We start from the raw sequence: 22,595 nt of genomic DNA, 5'->3' as shown, positions 1-22,595 counted from the left end.
GAATGATATTTTCTCAGAAAAGGGAGACAATAAATATTTTCATCAGAGCCTTCTTTGTGTTCTATCCATCGACTTTTTTAAAAGAAACAGTGAGTATTTAAATGAGCCACATTCTACGTAAACTGGGCTTAACGCTTGTGTGTAAAGTGTCATCCCAGATTGCAGTCTGCACAGGCTAATCTGGCACAACACTTTCCTCTTAAAATGAATGTTTGCTTAGAAAATATTTCAAACACTTTACACAGATGCATTAAGCCCAGTTTTCCCAGAACGCGGCTCAAATGATGAACAGCATACAAGAATGGAGTACCTGAAATGTGAGAACTACGACGACGAGCTGAAAATGAATGCAGTGTGGATGATTGAACAATGTCTTGTGACAGAGATGGACTGGAATTGAACCACAGCGAAACAGAACAATGGCTGAATGTAACAACAACAACAACAACACATGGCATGAGCTTTATCATAAGATTGTGGATGAGCAAACAGATCTCCACAACATTTAAAGCATTGTGTATCTTGTTCTGTGAAAACTAGGCATCTAAAGACACTTTCAGCCTAACCTGGATTCTTTCTAAAAGAATTCCTTTATATAAAAAATACAATAAAGCAGAAAGCGGACAGCACAGGCTAGATGGGATGACACTTTACACACATGCATTAACCCTAGGCTTCACAGAACAAGGCTCAAATATTTAACCCTTTGCATGCTGGGAAATGTGTCGTCTGCTAAAATGTCGTCTGCTGAATTTATAAAATTCGCATTTTCTTCGATTTCTTTCAAAGAATACTATCAGAATAGCAAACAGTTTGGATCCTGATGAGACGCCACGTTCTGTGGCGTCTCATCTGGATCCAAACTGTTTGCATAGGCCTTAAAAATTCGGTTCCCGCATTGTAAGGGTTAAAAAAAGACAATTGATGATAGAAATGTGAAGTTAAGAAATGTGCTATGTGAACAAATTGAGTGGAAGTCCTATGATTCAGCTGCATGTCAAATTATGAAAGGCAATGAGCCATAACTGGTCAATAGCACTACTTGAAGTACTAGTCCGATGCTTGTTGTGTTCTGAAATAAATGAGGCAATGTCAATGATGCATTTTCTTATATGACTTATGTAAATGTTCACAATTTAGGGGGAAAAAAATCACTTTCAATCGAGTACAGCCAAACTTTGTTATCTCAAAAATAATCTCAAAACTGATGCTCTCATATAAACAATTAATTTTGCATCCTTACATTAATTTTGTCGTTCCTTGAGCAACTTGTTCAGGAATCAAAAGTTTACTGTGAAACTGTCATACCTGTCTCACATTTTTATATAAGATACAATATTTTTGCACTCAACCCTTGAAATATTGAACTTCACATCATCATATTAAACATCTTTGGACAATCAAAACTTCAAACTAACAAACTTCAGCTGTACTTTGCAAATTTATCATCACTGACAACATCTATTACACAGTGAATGCAGTTCTTACCAGAGGGAGACCTCGACTTGCGACCTTCGCGGGAGCTAGACCTTGATGAAGGTCGCAGGATGCCCTTCTTGCTGTCTGCAGTGGAAGGGCGTGAATCATGTTCCTTTCCCGCGGTGGGGCTGGCAGGCTTCTCCACTGACAGGGCTGGCGACTGGGCACCTGCAATCAGCACAGGGAAGTGTGAGAGGAGGGCTGTGGGCAGTTCATAATGGGAAATATTGAGGCATGTTCTGGGAAAGTAGGACTTAAAGCATATGCGTAAAGAGTGCAGTTTGAACTGGCTAATCAAGGACGACACTTTACCCTTATTACAGTTTTTTGTTTAAAGGAAGTCTCTTCTTAGCAAAAATCCAGTTTAGTCAGAAAGTGTTGTCTCTCGGTAGCCTGTGCAGACTACACAGGCTAATCTGGAATGACAATTATTAAGCCCAGGTTTCCCAGAACACAGCTCAATTAATGGTGTTTAATTGGATAGTTAAATGTCCAATACAGATTACCGTATATTCCCTAATAAATGCCTGAATTTCCATGCTTAATTATGATTTATTTTCCTTTAACAATGTTTTTATGCTAAATTTATACATGCCTAAGGTAAATCTTTAACTGAAATGTCTAAATCATAATGAGCTAAAAAGTCACATTATTTTACATAAATATTAGAATCCCCCCCCCCTACACACAAACGTTGGTGGTAAATAATAGTATTCAGTCTCTCATATCAGCTCTGTTCAATTGTTTAATTAGTTACATAAAGTATTTAACATTTGTTTTCTGGCAAAATAATCAAACAGTTGAATAAGTGTCTGATTTTAAATAAGTCTCTTTTACCATTAAGATTGAAATCTTTGTATAATGTATATGCCAATAAGTACCGGGAGACAAAATATCAAGATTGAACCCATGTCCTATTAGTAATATCATTAGCTTCCAGATTTGACCTCATAACCTTTCATTACTAATGTAAGCACACAATCACATAGTTCAAAACAAACACAACATTATGATAAACACACATGACACATACAGCAATATATTACAGACATTCCAAATATTAATTTTAGAACAAACAACGTGAGCTTGGCGTATTGTTGTACATGTGATATTTGTACAGGTTCAAATCAAGACAAATTAAGACATGCCATAAAAATTGTCAGGACATTTGACGTATTATTATTATTTGTTTCAAAAGATGATCATGATTGCCATAATCTCAGTCACTGAAGGTAAATTAAAATTTTAATTGTTTCAATTTTGGTTTTTCATTATTCTATTTTCAACTCCGCACGAGTGAAATGGTGCAAAATGTTCCCTGTGACATTACTTTTCTCCTACAGACAAATACAAAAAGACTGACGTGAGGCATAGCTCCCCACTTTTAACCTGACAATGACCTTTATGCATGAATATATTAAAGTACCAAGATGAAGAATAAATAAAAAAAAAATTAAGGATGTGATTTAAATTGATTGAAGCATCCCTCACTTAGTAAGCTGTTTTGGTCTCATTAAAATCGGGCAAAACATGCACAAACCAATCTGATTGAAAATATAGGAAATAATCCAAGAAACAAGTGCAAGGTCAATGTATTTGAGCTGTTTTATACTAATACAAACTATTGAATAACTGGTTGCAATTGATGGGTAGACTTCAGTGTCTAAGATAAGAAAATAACAAGAGCACTGCATAATGGGTGCCAACACTCGGCTGCAGGTGCATTTTTTAATAAATGAAAGCTTGTCAGAATTTTTTTTTTTTAGAGGTCACAGTGACCTTGACCTTTGACCTAGTGACCCAAATATGGGTTAGGCGTGTAGAACTCATCAAGGTGCAGCTACATATGAAGTTTCAAAGTTGTAGGTGGAAGCACTTTGATTTTATAGCCAATGTTCAAAACCTTGACAAAATGTTAAGGTTTTACCACAACGCGGATGACACAACACAACGAGCTGGCTATGACAAAACCGCGGGTTTTCTCCGAAAACAGCCGTGCTAAAAATGAGTACATATATAGGCAAGCTATAACGTGATGAGTACATACTGTGCTGGAGCAGTGGTTTGAGACAAGCTACATTTGTCAGACTTGCAAAAAGTTTGCTAGAAGACTTAAGGCAAGTAACAGTTTTAATTTTATATAAAAAGGTCAACTAAACTAATATGTATGTTGCCTATAAGACAGAGTCTGGTGGGAATTTCTAGGATTCTGATCAACTACACTATTAAAGCCTTGCTTACTCTCCACGTTTATTGTCACTAATAATAAATAAAGCAATTCATGGATTTTAATTATGCGAATATAGAACTTTTCAAGGGAATCAAAATTGATATCTAATGTACAAAATTACCAGCATGACAAAATGCAAAAGTTCATGCTGTCCGATAAGAATTTTAATTCGATAAATTAAGTAATACACATTGGCATTGACTAGGTTGGCTTGGCATTAACAATGCAAAAATATCTAAATGTCTAAATATTTTAATGACCCTCAAAATTATTATCAAACTTGTAAAACAAAATATGTTATATAATCAAAGATATCTTATATAATCTCAACTCATAATAGTAAACTAATATTGCTTTTTTCTCAGATTAAAACATGCAGGGCCTGAGATCGCTGGTTTTGGTACTCACAGCTCACCTGTTAGCCTTACATTTCTAAATATGTTAATTTTGTTATTTATTAATTGCCAAACAGATTATGCCAAATATATCACGATTTATATAAACTAGCATGGTAAAACATCAATATCGAAGCTGTAAAATAAGAATCAACAAACAACATTAGTGAAACAACATCAACTCCATATACATGTATCTACATGACAATCTATACAATGCAAACATGCACATGCCTTATAGCTTACTACTAAAAGTAACATAAATACTCAAAATTTACAAATATTTTGCAAAATATTTCGTAAAATGAAGTTAACCCATAAAAAATCAGTATTCTTTATAGCAATAGCCAAAATTTCAACGCTAGATGTGGTGTGGTAACATAGATTTAAGGAGATAAAAAATGCTCGTTTTTATTTTGTGTGCCACAATATATTCCTTGTGAATTTCCCGCCACGGTATCTTAAAATTTACAAGCATATTGTATCGCCTTAAATCTATGCAACCAGACTACATCAAGTGTTGAAAATTTGGCTATTACTACAAGATACATTGATTTTATTTGTATTAACTTTATTTTTTAAAATATTGGTCAAAGTATTCACAGATTTTGAGTGTTGTGGGCATTAAAGGGGTTATCTGCGGATCAATCAACATAAATAGCATTATTTTCTGTATTAGAGCTGGCTCAATTTCTATGTCAGTGTCTAACATTACATCCACTGAATATTACGTTTTCCAGACTTTTTCTCCCCCTTCCCGCCTTTTTTCTTTCCACTTCCTTTGGAGTCCGGCCTTGACTTCTTAGCCTTCTTTGGGACGGGTGTGTCCCCACTAGGGGGATCGGGACGAGGGGCAGGAGGCGGGGTCAGGGGGGTTGAGGGCATAGAGGGCGAGTCTGAACCAAGGGAGTTAAACAAGTCTGACTCCGCCCCTGTAGTAGGCAAATATCTTGCTGTTCAACCGTGTGAAATCATTCATACTTTATTTTGTTGTCAAACATAATTATAAAAGTCATAGAATTTAAATCTACAATATTCATAAGACAATTACAGATCAAGAGCAAGTTCAGGGGCTTTGGTAAAATCACAATAATAATTATTGTAAAATTGGTAACTTGTCCATGGACATGATCATCACAAGTTTATAATTGCTCTTAAGACATTTTTTTTTCATTATGTAATAAATTTATCAACATCATACAGCTTTAATATTGATTTCACAAAAATAAGTTCAATTATGTAGAAGTAAACATATTTTAAACATGTTAATATATGAAAATGGTTATTAAGGCATTGTGAAATATATGTTTTGCACATTATATCAATGTAAACAAAGGTGATAATTAATTTTCAAGAATTGAAGAATCAACTTCAAAAGATAATTCATAGCTTAAGTGCACATGCTGCATGCATACACATATCACAGTGAACAAGTTCACAGAGTGTTCACAAAATGCAAAAAATACAGAATAAATAGTGCAAGAAAATTGAATGTTACCTCCATTTACCGAACAACGTTCCTTATTGTTTCCTGAGTGTAGATAAAAAATCATACTAACTTGGAAATCAACTTAATCATAATTGGGTAGATTTTTTAATGTCATGCAACTATGCATTTTAAAAAATCCTATTTTTGTTTGCATTAAATTTATTACAAAGGGGTAATCCTTTTATAAATGACAAAGCAAGCCAAAAAATAAGTATGAAGTATAGCCCATTTGTTTTAACATTTTTATGTGCAAAAAGTGCAAAAATTGACCAAAGAAAACAAGGAGCACACATTTCAGAAGTGTGCCTATTTTACAACCTGAAAGACAAAATCAGCTAAAATATATTAAAATGAGTTCATAAAACCAAACCAAACTTGAACAACTCTAAAACGTGAGAGAATAGAGTATTTTATGCTATTTTGTAAGACACACACACATTGCTTGTGACCACCACTTCAGCGTGTGCTACCATATTTCTTCAAAAACACAACCATACAGCAAAGTGAGTTTTTATTCTTACCTGAGCGTTCGTCTGAGACAGGACTCATTCTGACAGACTCCTTCTCGTGTTTGGGTATCATGCCCTTAAAAAACGGGTAGGGGTCGTCCCAGGGTATGGCCGAATGCTCCAACCCCTCGCTATCTCGAGTGATGATAAAGCCGTTAGCATCAGTGGTTGCCAGATCCATCGACTCAAACACAAACTGCTTGAAGGCTCTGTCTATCTCTGTCAGGGGTGTTAACAAACAACAATTTCAGAAGCCTGTATGTTCTGTAAGGTCATTCAATAAGCCTCGTTCGGGGAAACTGGTCTTAATGCATGTGCATAAAGTGTTGTCCCTGATTAGCCTGTGCAGTCCAAACAGGCTAATCAGGGACAAAATTTCCTGCCTTGACTGTATTTCTGTTTAGAAGACACTTCCTTCAAAAGCAAAATCAATTAAAGCTGAAAATGTTGTTCTTGATTACAGACTGCACAGACTAATCTGGGATTACACTTTACGCACATGCATTAAACCCAGTTTTCCCAGAATGAGAATTTATTGAAAGCTTATTAATTTCATGACTAAAAGATGTCAAAAACTAACATTCACACAGCAACACACATGAAAGTTGTAGCATACCTCCTAAACCACCCAAAATACAACTGAATGCTAAGATAGGATAAAGTTATTTCAATTTAATACTCAATGAAAAGATTACAAAATAAATTTAACATATATTTAAGATTACGCCTGACATTAACCATAACACAAAGTAATTTGTCATAGACAAAAAAGTCTAAATTGAAACAGAATGCAACATGTTTTCCACCTCTTAAATGTAGTAATGACTGGCTAATATGGCCAAATTGTACAGTGGGATAGTGGATTTCCCTTCTTTGCCAAGTTATTCTACAAACTTAATAGTACATATTTTCAAAAGAAATCTGCAGAAAAAAGAAAATAGAGTATGGCAGATTTGAGACAGGTATTATGATCGACTTATGACAGAGCAGACACATGGTCTTGTGGTTACACTGACAACACAACTCAGGGGTCAGAAATTTGATCCCTAGCTCAAAACCAACGGGTCTTTCATATGAGACGTTATACCGAGGTGCAGTGTACTAGGTGCTATACACCGGGACCTAAAAGACAAATGGTTGTCTATGAAACAGGACCCTTTTGTACTGCCACTATACCCCAAAACCTAACATTTCAAAGTCTGAGGATGGCCATATGGCAGAATCCAAGTGAACTAAAAAAAAGTACTACACACAAATTAGACACATCAACAAATCTCACCAGATTGTGCCATTCCTTCCGTGGCACAGAAGTGTATGAGCTCTTGAAGTCTGGATGCCCTCTCCCTTGCTACAGATGACGTAGGTCTGGGAAACTGCAGCACCGTACTAATCTGAGATAGGAATAAAGCATAATTTACTCGACTTGCATGTATTCCCATGAATCCCTTGCAGATCATACAGGCTTAAAGGTATTAGCAAATAGTTTTTTGAACAAGAGATCATGGTTGCATGAATTTAGCTTTAAACCATTTGTACATAGAAAAGCAGAATCAAGTTCAGAAATATAATTGGTTTATATGTTCCCACTTGTCTAATGTTCTTGGATTGAATTGCATTCAACTGTTTATAGGCATAATGTAACACTTAACAATTCTAAAGGTTAATGAGAGTTCTGCCCTGATGAAAACACTGTAAAAAAACAAACAGATGTTTTTTATTGTTTTATTCATCAAACAATTTAATAAAATGAGGCAGACACAAGAAACCGTCGGAGACGGGTGATGCTCCCCAAAGGTTTGTTTTGTCACAATATTGCACTATATATTCAGATAAAAGGAAACGTCTTGAGGTCACAGTAGTTCGGGGGACAAGAATTTTTTATATAAAATTTCAAAGGGCCATAACTCTGTGAAAAATCAACCGACCAGAACCCGCTGATAATATGCACATCTCCTTTTAGTAGTGAAGCTTCCCATAAAGTTTCATTAAATTCCGGTCATTAGTTGCTGAGAAATAGCCGGGACAAGAATTGCACTATATGTACAGTTCATGGAAAATTTCAAAGGGCCATAACTCTGTGAAAAATCATCCGACCAGTACCTGCTGATAATATGCACATCTCCTCTTGGTAGTGAAGCTTCCCATAAAGTTTCATTGAATTCCGGTCATTAGTTGCTGAGAAATAGCCCGGACAAAAATTGTGCACGGACGGACACACGGACGGACACACAGATGGACAAAGCGGCGACTATATGCTCCCCCCAAAATTTTTAGGGGGAGCATAAAAACTGTCATCATGCTTTATGCCCCAAACACAAAAAAGGAAAAGTTTGCCTTAATGCTAGTGTTTTATTTCATCTTGAGCACAATCTGGCATTGCAACTAAATATTGTGCTAATAAGACGGAGCTAACAGTTGTTTGTCAGGACTATTTGAATCTCAACCTGGGAATACTTTACTAAATGCATGTGCCTAAAGTGTCGTCCCAGATTAGCCTGTTCAGTGTGACCTGGCTAATCAAAGACAACACTTTCTGCTGGAACTAGAATTCTGCAAGGAAAAGACTTCCTATCAAGGAAAAATACCTTAAAAAGTGGAGTGTTGTCCCTGATTAGCCTGTGCGGGCTACACTGGCTAATCAGAGACAAGACTTTACGCAAATGCATTAAGATCTGTTTTCCAAGAGTGAAGGTCATCTAAGCAGGTACCTTCAGTCTCTTCAGCATGTCCTCCTCTTTTCTCTCCGGGTCAAAGCCGTAGATCTGTTTGAGGTGGTGGGTGCGCTGGGTGATGTCGTCGTGCGGGTTGACCAGCAGGGGCTGCTTGAACTCCTCTGGGGGGCGCTCTGGCAGGGTCAGCACCGCAGACAGAGCCTGAAAGTATTGGATCTATTTAAATAGATTTTTCTTAAATACATTGATTTAGCAGTGTTGAAAACCAAAGATTTTTTATCCATGTGTATTAAGGTAAAATATGTCATCTTTGTTTGTTTATTTGGATTTATATATATTCGACAGAAGTTAAGTCATTTAAACTACTCACACTTGTCCTGTGCAAACTCTGAAAATCTTGTTGACCAAGAAATAGCCTGTTTCGTTACTTTCAGTCCATTTAAGGACAAAATGACAATTGTGTAAGAAACAAAAAGCTGTAGCATGAAGTGTTGGCACTGTATGTAACTCTAAAATCCCCTCAACCTGTCACGGATGCAGTGCACGCAAAAACTCAAGCTACCTGACACAAGAGCTGATAAAGTCGAAATTATTATTGGTCAAATTTGCAATTACTGTCCAGAAAACTACAAATTAGTTCTTTATAAATTGACCCGAATTTTTACCATCCATGAGGCGCAGTGATCTGGAAATTATTCCTGGACCTTGTGATGATTTTTAGGCAGTGTTTGAGGGTGTACAGACTTTCTGATGGATGGTTTCAATGTCAAGGTCAAGACAAACGTAATATTGATGATATGGGTGAATTTGAAATGGTCATAAGCAGCAACTTTGTGCTATAAAAGCGCTGTAGTAAATAGTGTGGGTGCTGAACAAATTGTGCAATTTACTTAACCTGTGACAAATGTAAGAATAAACAGACAGGCCAATGCCTCTATCCCTCTAGAATTCAGATGGCGAGGCCATAACAATCCCTTGAAGTTGCTCTTGGAAAAAGGGCTTAATGCACCTGTGTAAAGTTTCGTCCCAGAATAGCCTGAGCTGACTGCACAGGCTAATCACGGACGACACTCTCCACTTTTATGGTATTTTTCATTTAACCGAAAAAACCATTTCATGCATAAAGCGTCATCACTGATTAGCCTGTGCGGACTGCAGAGGCTAATCTAGGACAACACTTTACGCACATGCATTAAGCCCCCTTTTCTCATAGTGAGGCTCCCTTACATTGTGTTCCTCCTCGGTAAGGGCCAGTTTGAAGGCGAGGGAGCTGAGGTGGTTAGCGAGGTTCGTGTTCAGTCCGTCAGACCTGCGCGGGGGTTTCTGTTCACTGGGAGGCTCAATATTCTGCTGGGTCGCCTCAATCTACATTGGAAGAATGGCAAAGAAACTATTGGGCCTTGGTCTGCGAAAACAGGGCTTATTACATGTGTGTAAAGATACATCCCAGATTACCCTGTGCAGTCAACACATGCTATCAGAGATGACACTTTGCACTTTCATGGAATTATATGTTAAAAGAATGTGTCTTCTAACAATATTCAAGTGTAGGCGGAGAGTGTCGTCCTTGATTGCTGACTGTAACACTTTACAAAAATGTTTTAAGCCCAGTTTTCCCAGAACGCGGCTCTATTGATCAAACAGGGCTCTATTGATCAATGTCTTACAGAAAATGCAGTATGAAATAGAATAGAAATACTGCACATCATGTGTAATGCCTTACACAAGATTATTACAGAAAAATATGTACCAACTATTTGTAGTAAAAGAACAGTAATATAACTCTAACATATCATTTATAATGACAGAGAAATGTGTCACATACACTGATGCTCCCACAACATATCTGGAGAAGGACAAATCCATTATTTATTCTACAGTATTAAAAATCGTAAGGGAATATTTCAGCCAAAACTGGACAGAGCCAAAATTAACTTCTTAGTGATCATCTACACATTAATGTCAATTGAGATAAATTAAAATTGTTACATTTTAACTTTTGAACATTTATAGATGAAACTTACGTAAAGCAGATGAATCCTTAGTATAAGCAGATCAGTAAAATAAGCAGATCAGTAAAATGGTTATAACAACGTCAAACTCTATTTCTCACGTCTACACTTAAACAGCTCTAATGTCGAACTTATGTCAAACCATCAATTGAGATTTTGAGATTATTTTTTTAGATTGGGAATGTAACAAAATAACTGCTATAAAATCTGCCTAAAAAAGCCATGAGACATGTACCTGTTCCAGCATACAGCTCATGATGAGTGGCACACTGACGCTCTCCTGAGGCACACAGTTCATCAGGTCATTGTAGTAACGCATGTCCACATGGGGGGTCTCTATCTGGTCTCCCAGGTTCAGGGAGGTCACACTAGCCGGGGCCTGACCCGCTGGGGTCGGCGCGCCCGACACTGCACCCGACTTGTCTCCCTCTGTCAAAAACTTGAGCAACTGTTACATTTGTTGCTGAATATTTAATTTTTAATTAATAACTTTAAAAATTTCTACCAAACATGAAACAAGATTTATAGTTTACCCTCTTGTCTAGTTATGCACATGTCTTCCTTATATTAAAGCAGCAACAGTCCAGTTAATTCTGGATCTGACCCCTTGAACATACTAAAGCATATCCTGGCTGTGAGAGAGATGTTATTTGTTAAGAATTGCATAATAATGATAATGTTTTGTTTTTACTTTGTCATTTTTTATTAAAATTAACTGTATTACCATATTGTTCCATTATCCTTTTTCCAGAAACTAATCGCAGCCATGTATTTCAAGTGATGTCTATCATACGATGCTTATCTCTCAAAACATTTTCATTATTGTCAATCACAACTAAATTACGGTTCATATTTTCTTTTTGCAACAATTACATGATTGTCATGCATACATAATATGTGAAAAAACAACAATTGAGTTGTACTTATACACACCACATGCTACTCTCACACAGTGAATAAACTTGTCACAAATCACATTTCAGATATTTCCCGAATAGTTGAAATCCAGTTAGGAACATTAAAAAAAAAACAACATATAAACAATGCAGACTAATTTTATCTGCCAAAGATTGTGTTAATAAGATAATTTTAGTTACACGATATGTGATTTTGAAAGGATTTCAAATGGGTCCACTTATTCTGCTCCCCCCCCCCCCAAAAAAAGAGATTTTTTCCACAATGTAGCATATTTCAGAGAAAATCAATGTCTCCAAATACCTCCGCCAGGAGGGGCTGTGGAGGCTGGCACGGCAAAGACAGGCACAGGGATGAGGTTGAGGTTCTGTAAGTAGTTCTTCCACTGGCGGTGCGCATCTATCAGGTCATAGATCATGCAGGCTACGTCCTCAAACATGGCCACACCAAACTGGTTCTAATCAAAAGATGGATACAGCAATTATTTTATGCAAAATATATAGTGAAATATATATACTGGTAGAAATTGAAGCGAGATTAAAGAGTTAATATGTTTTTAGCTCTGTTGACCTACATATGTAGCAGACTTGAATATTTGATCAACTGTGAAAGAGTCGTTTTCATGAGGCTTGGGGAAAAGTTTTAATTTACACATGACAAACAACAGACAAAAGATGATCAAAAATGCTCACCATGAGTATGTTGTTTGCACAGGTCAGCTCAATATTTATGAAATGCTATGATAAATATATACATTCAAACATATCAAACAGCAACTATTTGGTAATTCATTTCATTTTTTAAACCATGAATTTAATAAAAGTGACATTGAAAAGGAAATAAGTTGTCGTATGTGATCACATAGAATGGTGTAAAACCTGATATAATTGGTACCTAACAACAAGAAAATACCCTAAGATAATAACAGCAACATGTTATTGCTATATATTGATCAAATGACCTTGCTCTGGGAAAACAGGGTTTAATGCAAGTGTATTATAAGTAATCATGGGAAAACAGGGTTTAATGCAAGTGTATTAAGAGTAATCATGGGAAAACAGGGTTTAATGCAAGTGTATTAAGAGTAATCATGGGAAAACAGGGTTTAATGCAAGTGTAATAAGAGTAATCATGGGAAAACAGGAATTAATGCAAGTGTATTAAGAGTAATCATGGGAAAACAGGGTTTAATGCAAGTGTATTAAGAGTAATCATGGGGAAACAGGGTTTAATGCAAGTGTTTTAAGAGTAATCATGGGAAAACAGGGTTAAATGCAAGTGTATTAAGAGTTATCATGGGAAAACAGGGTTTAATGCAAGTGTATTAAGAGTAGTCATGGGAAAACAGGATTTAATGCAAGTGATTTAAGAGTAATCATGGGAAAACAGGGTTTAATGCAAGTGTATTAAGAGTAATCATGGGAAAACAGGGTTAAATGCAAGTGTATTAAGAGTAATCATGGGAAAACAGGGTTTAATGCAAGTGTATTAAGAGTAATCATGGGAAAACAGGATTTAATGCAAGTGTATTAAGAGTAATCATGGGAAAACAGGGTTTAATGCAAGTGTATGAAGAGTAATCAATGATTACTGCAAAGGCTTATCGTAGGCATACACACTCATTTAATCCAATTTTCCCAGAGTTGGGCTCACATTCACTTTTCCTACACACTTTTCCTACACACTTTTCCTACACACTTTTTGCTCGAGATCCTCCATGCTCTGAGGCATGAGTAGAGTCTTCACTTCATACTCCTTGCGAGCAATGTCATGCAGGCGCGGCTGCTTCAGCAGAATGTACGGCAGGTCATGCCAGAAGGACTTCAGTTCACGAACCAATTCCTCCTTCTCCTCCCTTGCATTCTCTTCTGCAGCTGATGCACGAGAAATTAATCCATGTTATAAATATATTGCTGGACATGGTGATGAGTTCATGACTAAATATTTTAATATTTTGAATATCTCCTGATTGCAATGATGCCTTTTAATTTAACATTGTGTTCCCCCTATCTTAGTATTACAACCTTCTATACTTTCACAATATGTAAATCCTTGTACCTACATGTGTATACTGTATGTATACATGTACACAAGTTTTCTTTTTCTTAAGATTTGTTGATGAACAAAGGCCAATGTTTTGCACATAGCCTTTGTCAATATAGCTGGATGTTGTAAGTAAATCATAAAATAAATCATTGACAAAAGAAGAAAAAAGGAGTGTAAAAACAGTGAATCTTAAACTTTACAAATAAACATTTATGCAAATGAAACATAAATCATGACCAGAAATTCTATAACATTTTCTAATAACAAGCAAAAAGTTAAGTTAACATTAAAGAGAGAGAGAAAAAATTACTGTAATACAAGTAGAGTATTTTTAATTATATTATTACAAAAGTTATAGTAAGCAGATAGGGAGGACATAAGGAAGGAGTATCATATATTTTGGCTGTTGGTTGTAATATTTAAAAATTGATTTTAACACAGATCAGGGACGGCAAAAGTCGCATCCGGGATTGAGAACGCTTTTGGAAAACCCCACACATCTACTGGTACAAACAAAGCTGGCCATTTAAATCACTTAAAAATCACGTTCCACATTTAACCATTGGTGGGTGAAACACCCCAGCATTGTTTGTATCAAGGAATAAGTGGGTTTTAGCGCAATCTGGGATAAGTTAATTGTCTTACAAATGTTCACCATATGTAACTGCAAGCTATTTCATTGGTTTTTATCTTCAATATTTCCATATGACCTACATAGCTATATAGATTCCTTTTTTGTACAATAACAAAAACTGGTGTTCACATTTACTATTTTTCAGATTATAACAAATACACACACACAGCACAAACGCAAATATTATTTTACAAACACATTAAATTTAATTGATAGTGTACATAAAGACAGCCTTGAATTAAGAAAACAAACCAAATTTAACACCAATATTCAACACTGAGAATACCATAAAAAATGTCTTCAAGCACATTATAATAAGTTAAATTTATGTATAGTATCTGACTGCCCATTACCAAAACCTAAAAGTCACACAATTTGCCATGATTTACAATGGAGCCAACATCAACCAAACTAGCAAAACAATTTTTCGATCACATTACAATACTAGCCACATTGGGGTATAATCTGACTATTAATTACTTGAAGCCTAAAAGCCACGTATGTATCAGATGTACACATATACTGACTCCAGGTTACTCCGAGATACCATCAAACCAAACTCTGTCATCATTGATTATAACCTCTTTTGCAGTACTAAGTCCTATTACCACAAAAACACTTACCAGGAACCAACATAAAAAACACATCAAAATAATTTCTCTTGTAAGTTCCCAGTAGTACTAATCCTTAAATCCACAATCCAGTATGTAATGGTCGTATTACACTCGTGGGTAGTCCATGATTACATCAAAACAATTCCTTCCACCTCATTTCACCTAATTGCTATAAAACCTGACAAACCATTACAATGCCTGAAACCCACATGTACATGTATGTACCGGATGTACCGGACTCTAGGGTAGAGCGAGATGTACGCATACCGGAGGACATCAGGAAGGAATCGGTGGTACGTTTGGAGGGAAGCACTTACACAAAAATAAGGTAGTGATTATAGAATATATAAAATGCAATTCATTAATTAGGAAATATGAATACATTGTATTGTTTAAGAGGTTAGGATTTTGATTTACAAAAGGGAAACACTTTAAGCTTCATTAATTAAAGGCACATGCAAACCTGCAAATTGAACAAACAACGCTCAAAATATTATCTAATATGATAACAGCATTTATCAAAGGATGATGGTATAAGTGATTCATAATGAAAATACCTTTCCCATTCTTTTTCTTTGCAGACAATATTTTACCTGACAACAGTAACACAAATCATAGAATAATATCTCTGCTTACAAGCATTTATGCCAAGAGCAAAATGGGCCATTTTAACGATAAATTTATTTATCAAAACGAAAACTATATAACAAGTGTGTGTCAAACTAGCACATGTAATCAAATAGTGGCAACAAACACGCTTCTAGCGTATGTAAGAGAACGAAACCCAACAGTGGTCTTACGAAATTTTGCTGCTTGCTTTTTACTCTTAGCTAAGGATGGAAGTAGAAAAAATATTTTTAACAAGACAGAAACAAGAACAGACAGTTGTTTTAGTTGCATATTTGTACCTTTCAATAGGATTCATACCTAATGTATTTAAGTAATGCAATTGCTATTCAGAGTGCAGAATTAAGAATATTTCGTGTAAGGACACACTGAACAATAGAAATTCATAACCCTCTTTTAAACCAAACTTAACAAGATTTAGATTACTAATAAATTTTTAAATGCTTGTTTACAAAACATGTAAAAACAGATTTGGTGTAAGGACACACTGAACAATAGAAATTTATAACCCTCTTTTAAACCAAACTTAACAAGATTTAGATAACTAATAAATTTTAAAATGCTTGTTTACTAAACATGTAAAAACAGAATTTAAGTCTATTTTGTTTGTCTCAATAATTTGATACTCCAGGGGTAATCCCTAGAGATCAACAAGTAGACACTTTATTTGATTCTCCAATGGAGATGTTAAGTTCTTTCTTGATATAAATGCTGTAAGTCATTTCAAGCTTGAATAATTATAATCTACAAACAACGTTAGCAAATGGGTTCTAATTTAAAAACAATAGGTATTAATTAAACTTAATCGTTTAAGAAAGGTCATACATACAACATTGAAAAATAAGCTAAGGTTTGCTATTCAATAATAGAATGGAAAATATCACCAAAACAAACTGAACTAGAAATGGCGCGGCAGAGGCCGACCCGTATCCCCACACCCCAGGTTTGACTCAGAGGCACCCCAGGGTTGGTAATGGGGCCATGCATAGTTGAGATTGACCGTATTGTCAAAAGAGAAGTTTAGTATCAATTAGAAGTATATCGGTGTAGAAATGAAGAAATTATAGTAAAAGGCAATTTTGGGTGGGCGTGGCCTATGTGGGCGGGGCGCCCCAGGGTTGGTAATGGGGCCATACATAGTTGAGATTGACCGTATTGTCATAAGAGAGGTTCAGTATCAATTTGAAGTAAATCGGTGTAGAAATGAAGAAATTATAGTAAAAGGCATTTTTGTGTGGACATGGCCTATGTGGGTGGGGTTCCCCAGGGTTGGTAATGGGGCCATGCATAGTTGAGATTGACTGTATTGTCATAAAAGAGGTTCAGTATCAATTTGAAACGAATTGGTGTAGAAGTGAAGAAATTATAGTAAAAGGCAATTTTGGGTGGGTGTGGCCTATGTGGGCGGGGCGCCCCAGGGTTGGTAATGGGGTCATGCATAGTTGAGATTAACTGTATTGTCATAAGAGAGGTTCAGTATCAATTTGAAGTGAATCGTTGTAGAAATGAAGAAATTATACCGAAGTAAAAGGCAATTTTGGGTGGGCATGGCCTATGTGGGCGGGGCGCCCCAGGGTTGGTAATGGGGTCGTGCATAGCTGAGATTGACCGTATTGTCATAAGAGAGGTTCAGTATCAATTTGAAGTGAATCGGTGTAGAAATGAAGAAATTGTAGTAAAAGGCAATTTTGGGTGGGTGTGACCTATGTGGGCGGGGCGCCCCAGGGTTGGTAATGGGGTCATGCATAGTTGAGATTAACTGTATTGTCATAAGAGAGGTTCAGTATCAATTTGAAGTGAATCGTTGTAGAAATGAAGAAATTATACCGAAGTAAAAGGCAATTTTGGGTGGGCATGGCCTATGTGGGCGGGGCGCCCCAGGGTTGGTAATGGGGTCGTGCATAGCTGAGATTGACCGTATTGTCATAAGAGAGGTTCAGTATCAATTTGAAGTGAATCGGTGTAGAAATGAAGAAATTGTAGTAAAAGGCAATTTTGGGTGGGCGTGGCCTATGTGGGCGGGACGCCCCAGGGTTGGAATGGGGCTATGCATAGTTGAGATTGACCATATTGTCATAAGAGAGGTTCAGTATCAATTTGAAGACAATCGGTGTAGAAATGAAGAAATTATAATAAAATAACCTACAAAAATGAGTAAAAATCTCTGACCAGGCCCCACCCCAACCCACATAACTTTTGACCCAGGGGTCAGATCAAAATTCCAAATAGTGCAGGGTCGCAAATATGATCATAGCTTACATGTGTGTAAGTTTCAAGGTACTAGTGCTAATAGTGTAGGAGGAGATAGTGGCAAGGACATAGACAGACAGCGGAGATAACCACAATATCCCCACGCTTTTCAAAAAGCGTGGGGATAATAAATATATTAAAAACCAAGTAATTCAATAATGCTTATATATTTGGCCAGGTCTCTGGGAGGACTGAGCTCCGTGCATGTGCATGTGGTATCATTCCAGATTAGCCTGTGCTGACAACACTTTCTGCTTTAATGGAATCGTTTGTTACATGAAAACTACTAAAGTACTGTTCCTGATATTAGCCTGCAGACTGCAGTTATAATCTAGGATAACCTTTACAAACATGCATTTAACCTGGTTTTCTAAGAGACTTGCTAATTTATATTGTTCCATCTTCATTTTACTTGATACAGTACAATAATGGCATTACCTAGTGTCTTTTCATCTTTCTCTATGGGTTGCTCATCATTTTCCTTGGGTTGAAGAAGACTATAGTCTTGAGAACTAACACACAGAATGTTGGCAACATTGAGGCCCAGTTCTGCCATGAGCCCGTAGAGGTGGGGCAAGTGAAACCCACTCATGATGACGTAGTGGTCAGCCCCATCATCTGGCTCATCATCTGAAGGTAGTTCAATTAACATTTATTTTCTTATTGCTTAAGCCTATATAAGCTTTCTAAGTGTACAGCTACAGCTGATAAGCAATGCACACTGTAACTGACCACTTGGAAATGCCTCCATGAATGTTATAGCAGTCATACTGAATAAAAATTGGAAACAACATCTCTCTTTTTACAGACCAAAACCATTATGAAACAGTTTCATAAAAATGTTCAAAGCACATTTGAAATAATTTGAATTTGTTAGTCTAGAAAATAATTGCATAGAAAAACAAAAAAGGGCGATGTGAATGTGGGCCTAATTTCAGCCTTATTTGAAAATGAATCACTCAATCACTGTCGAATCCCATACCAATGTATTTCCCTTCTGGGTCCTCCTCCCCTCTCTTCTTCAGTTTGCTTCCCTCCTTGGCCTGCTGGGGTTCAGGGGTCTTCGACTTGCCCGCTCCCTTGCCCTTCCCAGGGGACTTGGCCCTTTCCTTCCCACCTCCACCACCACCTGCTGCCTTCTCTGCAGCTTTTGCTTTAGCTTTTTCTCTTTCAAGTGCGGCCTGCAATTTTAAAAAGAAATGCTTTGAAAAAATCTTTTATTTAATCAGATAATAATTTTTTTTTAATTTCAATATCCTGGTTTTAAAACTTATTTAATTTAGCTCTATTGCGCCTGATGTTTATTGAGATACTTTCCAGTCTAGGGACCTTCAATAGGGCTTACAGGGGTTTGGTTTAAGTTTGTATCAATTCTAAATGCAAATCAATCTTTTAAAAATTACAATTTTGACATGGTAAATGCAAAACACATGGATGTTTTGATCACTTCCAAATAAAACAACGTTATCAATAAATAAATTGACATGCAAGATGTAAAACATACCTTTTTCTCAGCATCTCGTCTTTTCAAATCGTTCTGCTTAATCCAGAGTAGTTTGAACTTGATCAGTTTTGCCAGCAAGGGTAGGGGAACTTCCTCCCCTAGATCCAAGTGGTTCTTGCATGGTTCACATATCTCGTAGTGAGCCGGGGTCTCTTTGGGCTTCTTACCCTTTGGATTGCCCAATTCTAGTACCTGAAAATGGGATAAAGCAAACGTATACGTGTTTGTATGTTTGTAAATTTTATATTTCACTTTTAACTTGTCCAATAATTGGATTGTTTGAAAGAAAATGTATCAAGATATATCGGTGTCCAAAAAATGATTGCTGGGTAAAAGATGTTCATTGGTATTGTTTACCAAGATCATTTTGAGAATTTAAGACTAAGGTACTACTTCAGAACTACTTCAAACACTGTTTGGTGCACAGAAGTAAAGAAGTGAATTTTGTAATTGTTCCAAGGTGGTAAAACATGTAACTTGTAATCATTATAAATCTTTTACAATATGGTGTGATACAAGCAGGTTTACTATGATTTGATTATTGTAAAATTGTGCAACTATTACAAATATTATAGCGCATTCATTTTATTGTGGCATATTTATATATATATATCATCAAACATTTGACTGACTTACATCTGCATACAATTCCTTCTTGGAGAATGCTGTAAACAAACGTCTTGTTCCACCTGCAACAGTCTGACCTAGGATATTGATCCATGCATAGTCATCTGCTTGTTTTCCAATCACAAAGGTTATATTGGGCTTCCATTTCTCCTGGAAAGAAATGTCAAGCGTTAGTTGTCATGCCTTTAAACCTGCTAAAATGGTAGGATTGTGCTACAGCAGTTATCATATGATTCCCTTATATCGAGTGTCTCCTGATATTGATAATTTTGTTTACATCAAAAACAAGGCCCTCGCTTCGAGTACCGTAATAAATCTAAAATTTAGATACAAAAAATATTTTAAAAATTGCAGGTATCCAAAAAATTTAGTGACAAAAATTAAGATGTCTGAAAATTATAATTATATTAAAATAAAAGCAATAAATCCAATGTACAATAATTTTCTTGTGATTAACTCTTCTTTTTTCTGCTTTAAAAATAAATGCAACTTTACAGCTTTGCTAACTCTTGCCTGAAATGATTGGAACAAAAAAGTAAAAACAGAAAACATTTTATTTCCTTCACAGGACGACATTTTTTAAAATGCTGTTGGGTGAATCCATTATTTCCAACTGGTATACATGATTATTTAACCAATTACGCAAATGTAATGGTCAATTGCTCTCAGGCATCTGCCATGTTTTATGACCTTAATCCGGTTGTACAAATCCATGATCAAAGTGTCACAAGATAAGCAAAAACAGGGCAAAAGTCTGTAGAATAGCGCTGTTAAATGTACTGTCCAAAAATTTTGAGACATGAACAATGGATGAAAACCAGTATGTCAGAAAATTAAGTCACAATAAATAATTATTTTTGCTAAAAGGGAGGGTGTCCAAAAACTTAGAGTAATTACAGAATGTTGTTTCATTACTAAGCTTGAAAATTAATGCAGACATGACTAAAATGAGGAAAAACAAGTATAATTGCATTTCAAAATCTTACTTAAACTGAAATTATCCAAATTGATCCCTAATCCATTCAATTTTGTTGAGCCTTTTCATTAAACTTCCAAATAAATTGCAAAGTGAGGCAGACGACTGCTATAGTGTAAACACAACACTTTCATGTATGTCATTTATTGTAAAGATAATGCTTTTACTTTTCCCCCGATTCTCAGAAAAAATGTTGCATGAGACATCAAGTATAGCAACCCAACATGTTCAGTGGGTACACTATGTCCAGATTGGATGCTAATTTTATCAAATCTTTTAGTAGTAACATATATGCCGAAATTTATCTGAGCCAATTGCAAAATTTGTGTTTTTGAAGTTCTTGAGAATTTGTATGTGTCCATGTTGCTCATAAGAAGAATGATAGATACAGTAGAAACTTGTTAAATTGTTAATAGAAATATAAACAATTTTATTGCGGGTGTATACTCAAACACGGTTAACTCGCCGGTCGGGTTGAGTTGCGGCATTTCATAAGCGCCCTCTGGATTTTTTTATAAACAAACCTGCGAGACCTACTTGTCAAATCTGACAGAAAACATCTCAATCTCGCTACAGATTGGAATCGATTTTTGGTAATTAAATGTTGTAAAACTCAGACTTAAACAATACTTGAATTTTTATAGTTCAGTTAATTGTCGTAACGAAAAAATATGACATTGCTTGAAAATAACCGTGCTATTTATTTTATTCGATGTCTTAAATTCCATATATTTAAATTGTTATATAATTTATTGGTTGTTACTTGGAATGGTATGTCAGAGCTTTGATTATTCATGTTTCATATAAAATTGGTTCTGTTTAACCTATTTACCGCGAATCTAATGTGAGAAAAAATAAACAACAATGGCGGACAGTGGTGTTCGATTTGTTTATACGGCAATTAATATTGAAGGATTATCGTCATAAAAAGGCAGTTGTCCAATAAAGTTAAGTTAAATATGATAGTCCTTTAAATAATTTATTTGATATATGAAGATCGTTTGTAGACGCAAGTGAATATTCCTCAAGTACCAAGAGTCAACCGTGTTGCAGTATATATGGAACTATATCGGTTTTGAGAGGCTAAACGACCTGTAAATTTTGACATGGTCAGTTAGGGATATAATTGCAATTGAATAAATCTTTCAAGGTAATTCATTTATTGCTTTTATTTGCATTATTTCATTAACTATTTTACGTGTTTCCTTAATTGCTCAATATGCGGTAATCGGAGGATAAAATAGTTCTCTTGAAGTCATTAGTTTAAGACCGACACATTTCATTACAATGGTTAGAAGTATATATCAAAGAACTCTGCTAGATCAATACATCGGAAAGGGGGTGCTAATGCATTTGTTGCATTTTAAAGGTGGTCCATGAAGACAGGTTTAAAGATTATTGTTGTATGAATTTACCTCCTCGAACGGTGCAGCTAGCAATGCTTGCTCCCACTTAGCAGGCCCGCCGGCACCTTGGGCACTTTTGCCCCTCTTGCCAGCCTTTGACATACTAATAAGATAAAGCTATAGACAATAATAATCGCAAAAATGTTCAAGTTGGCAATCAATCCGCCATGTTGTTGATATCCGTTAGTTGCTTAGCAAAATCGCAAGGTG

The 22,595-nt window shown here is 35.9% G+C and overlaps 1 protein-coding gene across 14 annotated transcripts in view; it reads right to left on the bottom strand.

Annotated features, from left to right (window-relative positions):
* LOC127881168 (sperm-associated antigen 17-like) overlaps positions 1-22,587 on the bottom strand; it is a 53,711-nt gene extending 31,124 nt beyond the window's left edge. For 4 of the 14 annotated variants that reach the window (XM_052428851.1, XM_052428863.1, XM_052428864.1 and 1 more), the window contains exons 1-16: positions 22,395-22,587; positions 20,013-20,153; positions 19,377-19,568; positions 18,855-19,053; positions 18,311-18,502; positions 15,553-15,588; positions 13,400-13,575; positions 12,005-12,158; positions 11,022-11,215; positions 10,002-10,139; positions 8,811-8,975; positions 7,382-7,493; positions 6,115-6,321; positions 5,603-5,635; positions 3,721-3,738; positions 1,489-1,647 (exon numbers count right to left, since the gene is read on the bottom strand). In XM_052428851.1, coding sequence (XP_052284811.1) covers positions 1,489-1,647; positions 3,721-3,738; positions 5,603-5,635; positions 6,115-6,321; positions 7,382-7,493; positions 8,811-8,975; positions 10,002-10,139; positions 11,022-11,215; positions 12,005-12,158; positions 13,400-13,575; positions 15,553-15,588; positions 18,311-18,502; positions 18,855-19,053; positions 19,377-19,568; positions 20,013-20,153; positions 22,395-22,487 — 2,209 coding nt within the window. In that variant the 5' untranslated portion in view covers positions 22,488-22,587. Of the gene's footprint in view, positions 1-310; positions 338-1,042; positions 1,073-1,488; positions 1,648-3,720; positions 3,739-5,602; positions 5,636-6,114; positions 6,322-7,381; positions 7,494-8,810; positions 8,976-10,001; positions 10,140-11,021; positions 11,216-12,004; positions 12,159-13,397; positions 13,576-15,552; positions 15,589-15,795; positions 15,826-18,310; positions 18,503-18,854; positions 19,054-19,376; positions 19,569-20,012; positions 20,154-22,394 lie in introns of those variants that run through there. The other 10 variants (XM_052428858.1, XM_052428860.1, XM_052428854.1 and 7 more) reach the window with 9 other exon arrangements.
* Positions 22,588-22,595: the final 8 nt, after the last annotated feature.

The sequence above is a fragment of the Dreissena polymorpha genome, chromosome 5 (assembly GCF_020536995.1).
Source record: "Dreissena polymorpha isolate Duluth1 chromosome 5, UMN_Dpol_1.0, whole genome shotgun sequence".
Taxonomy (NCBI): domain Eukaryota; kingdom Metazoa; phylum Mollusca; class Bivalvia; order Myida; family Dreissenidae; genus Dreissena; species Dreissena polymorpha.
The sequence above is the reverse complement of the archived record's forward strand: the minus strand, read 5'-3'. Positions and strand labels throughout refer to the sequence as shown.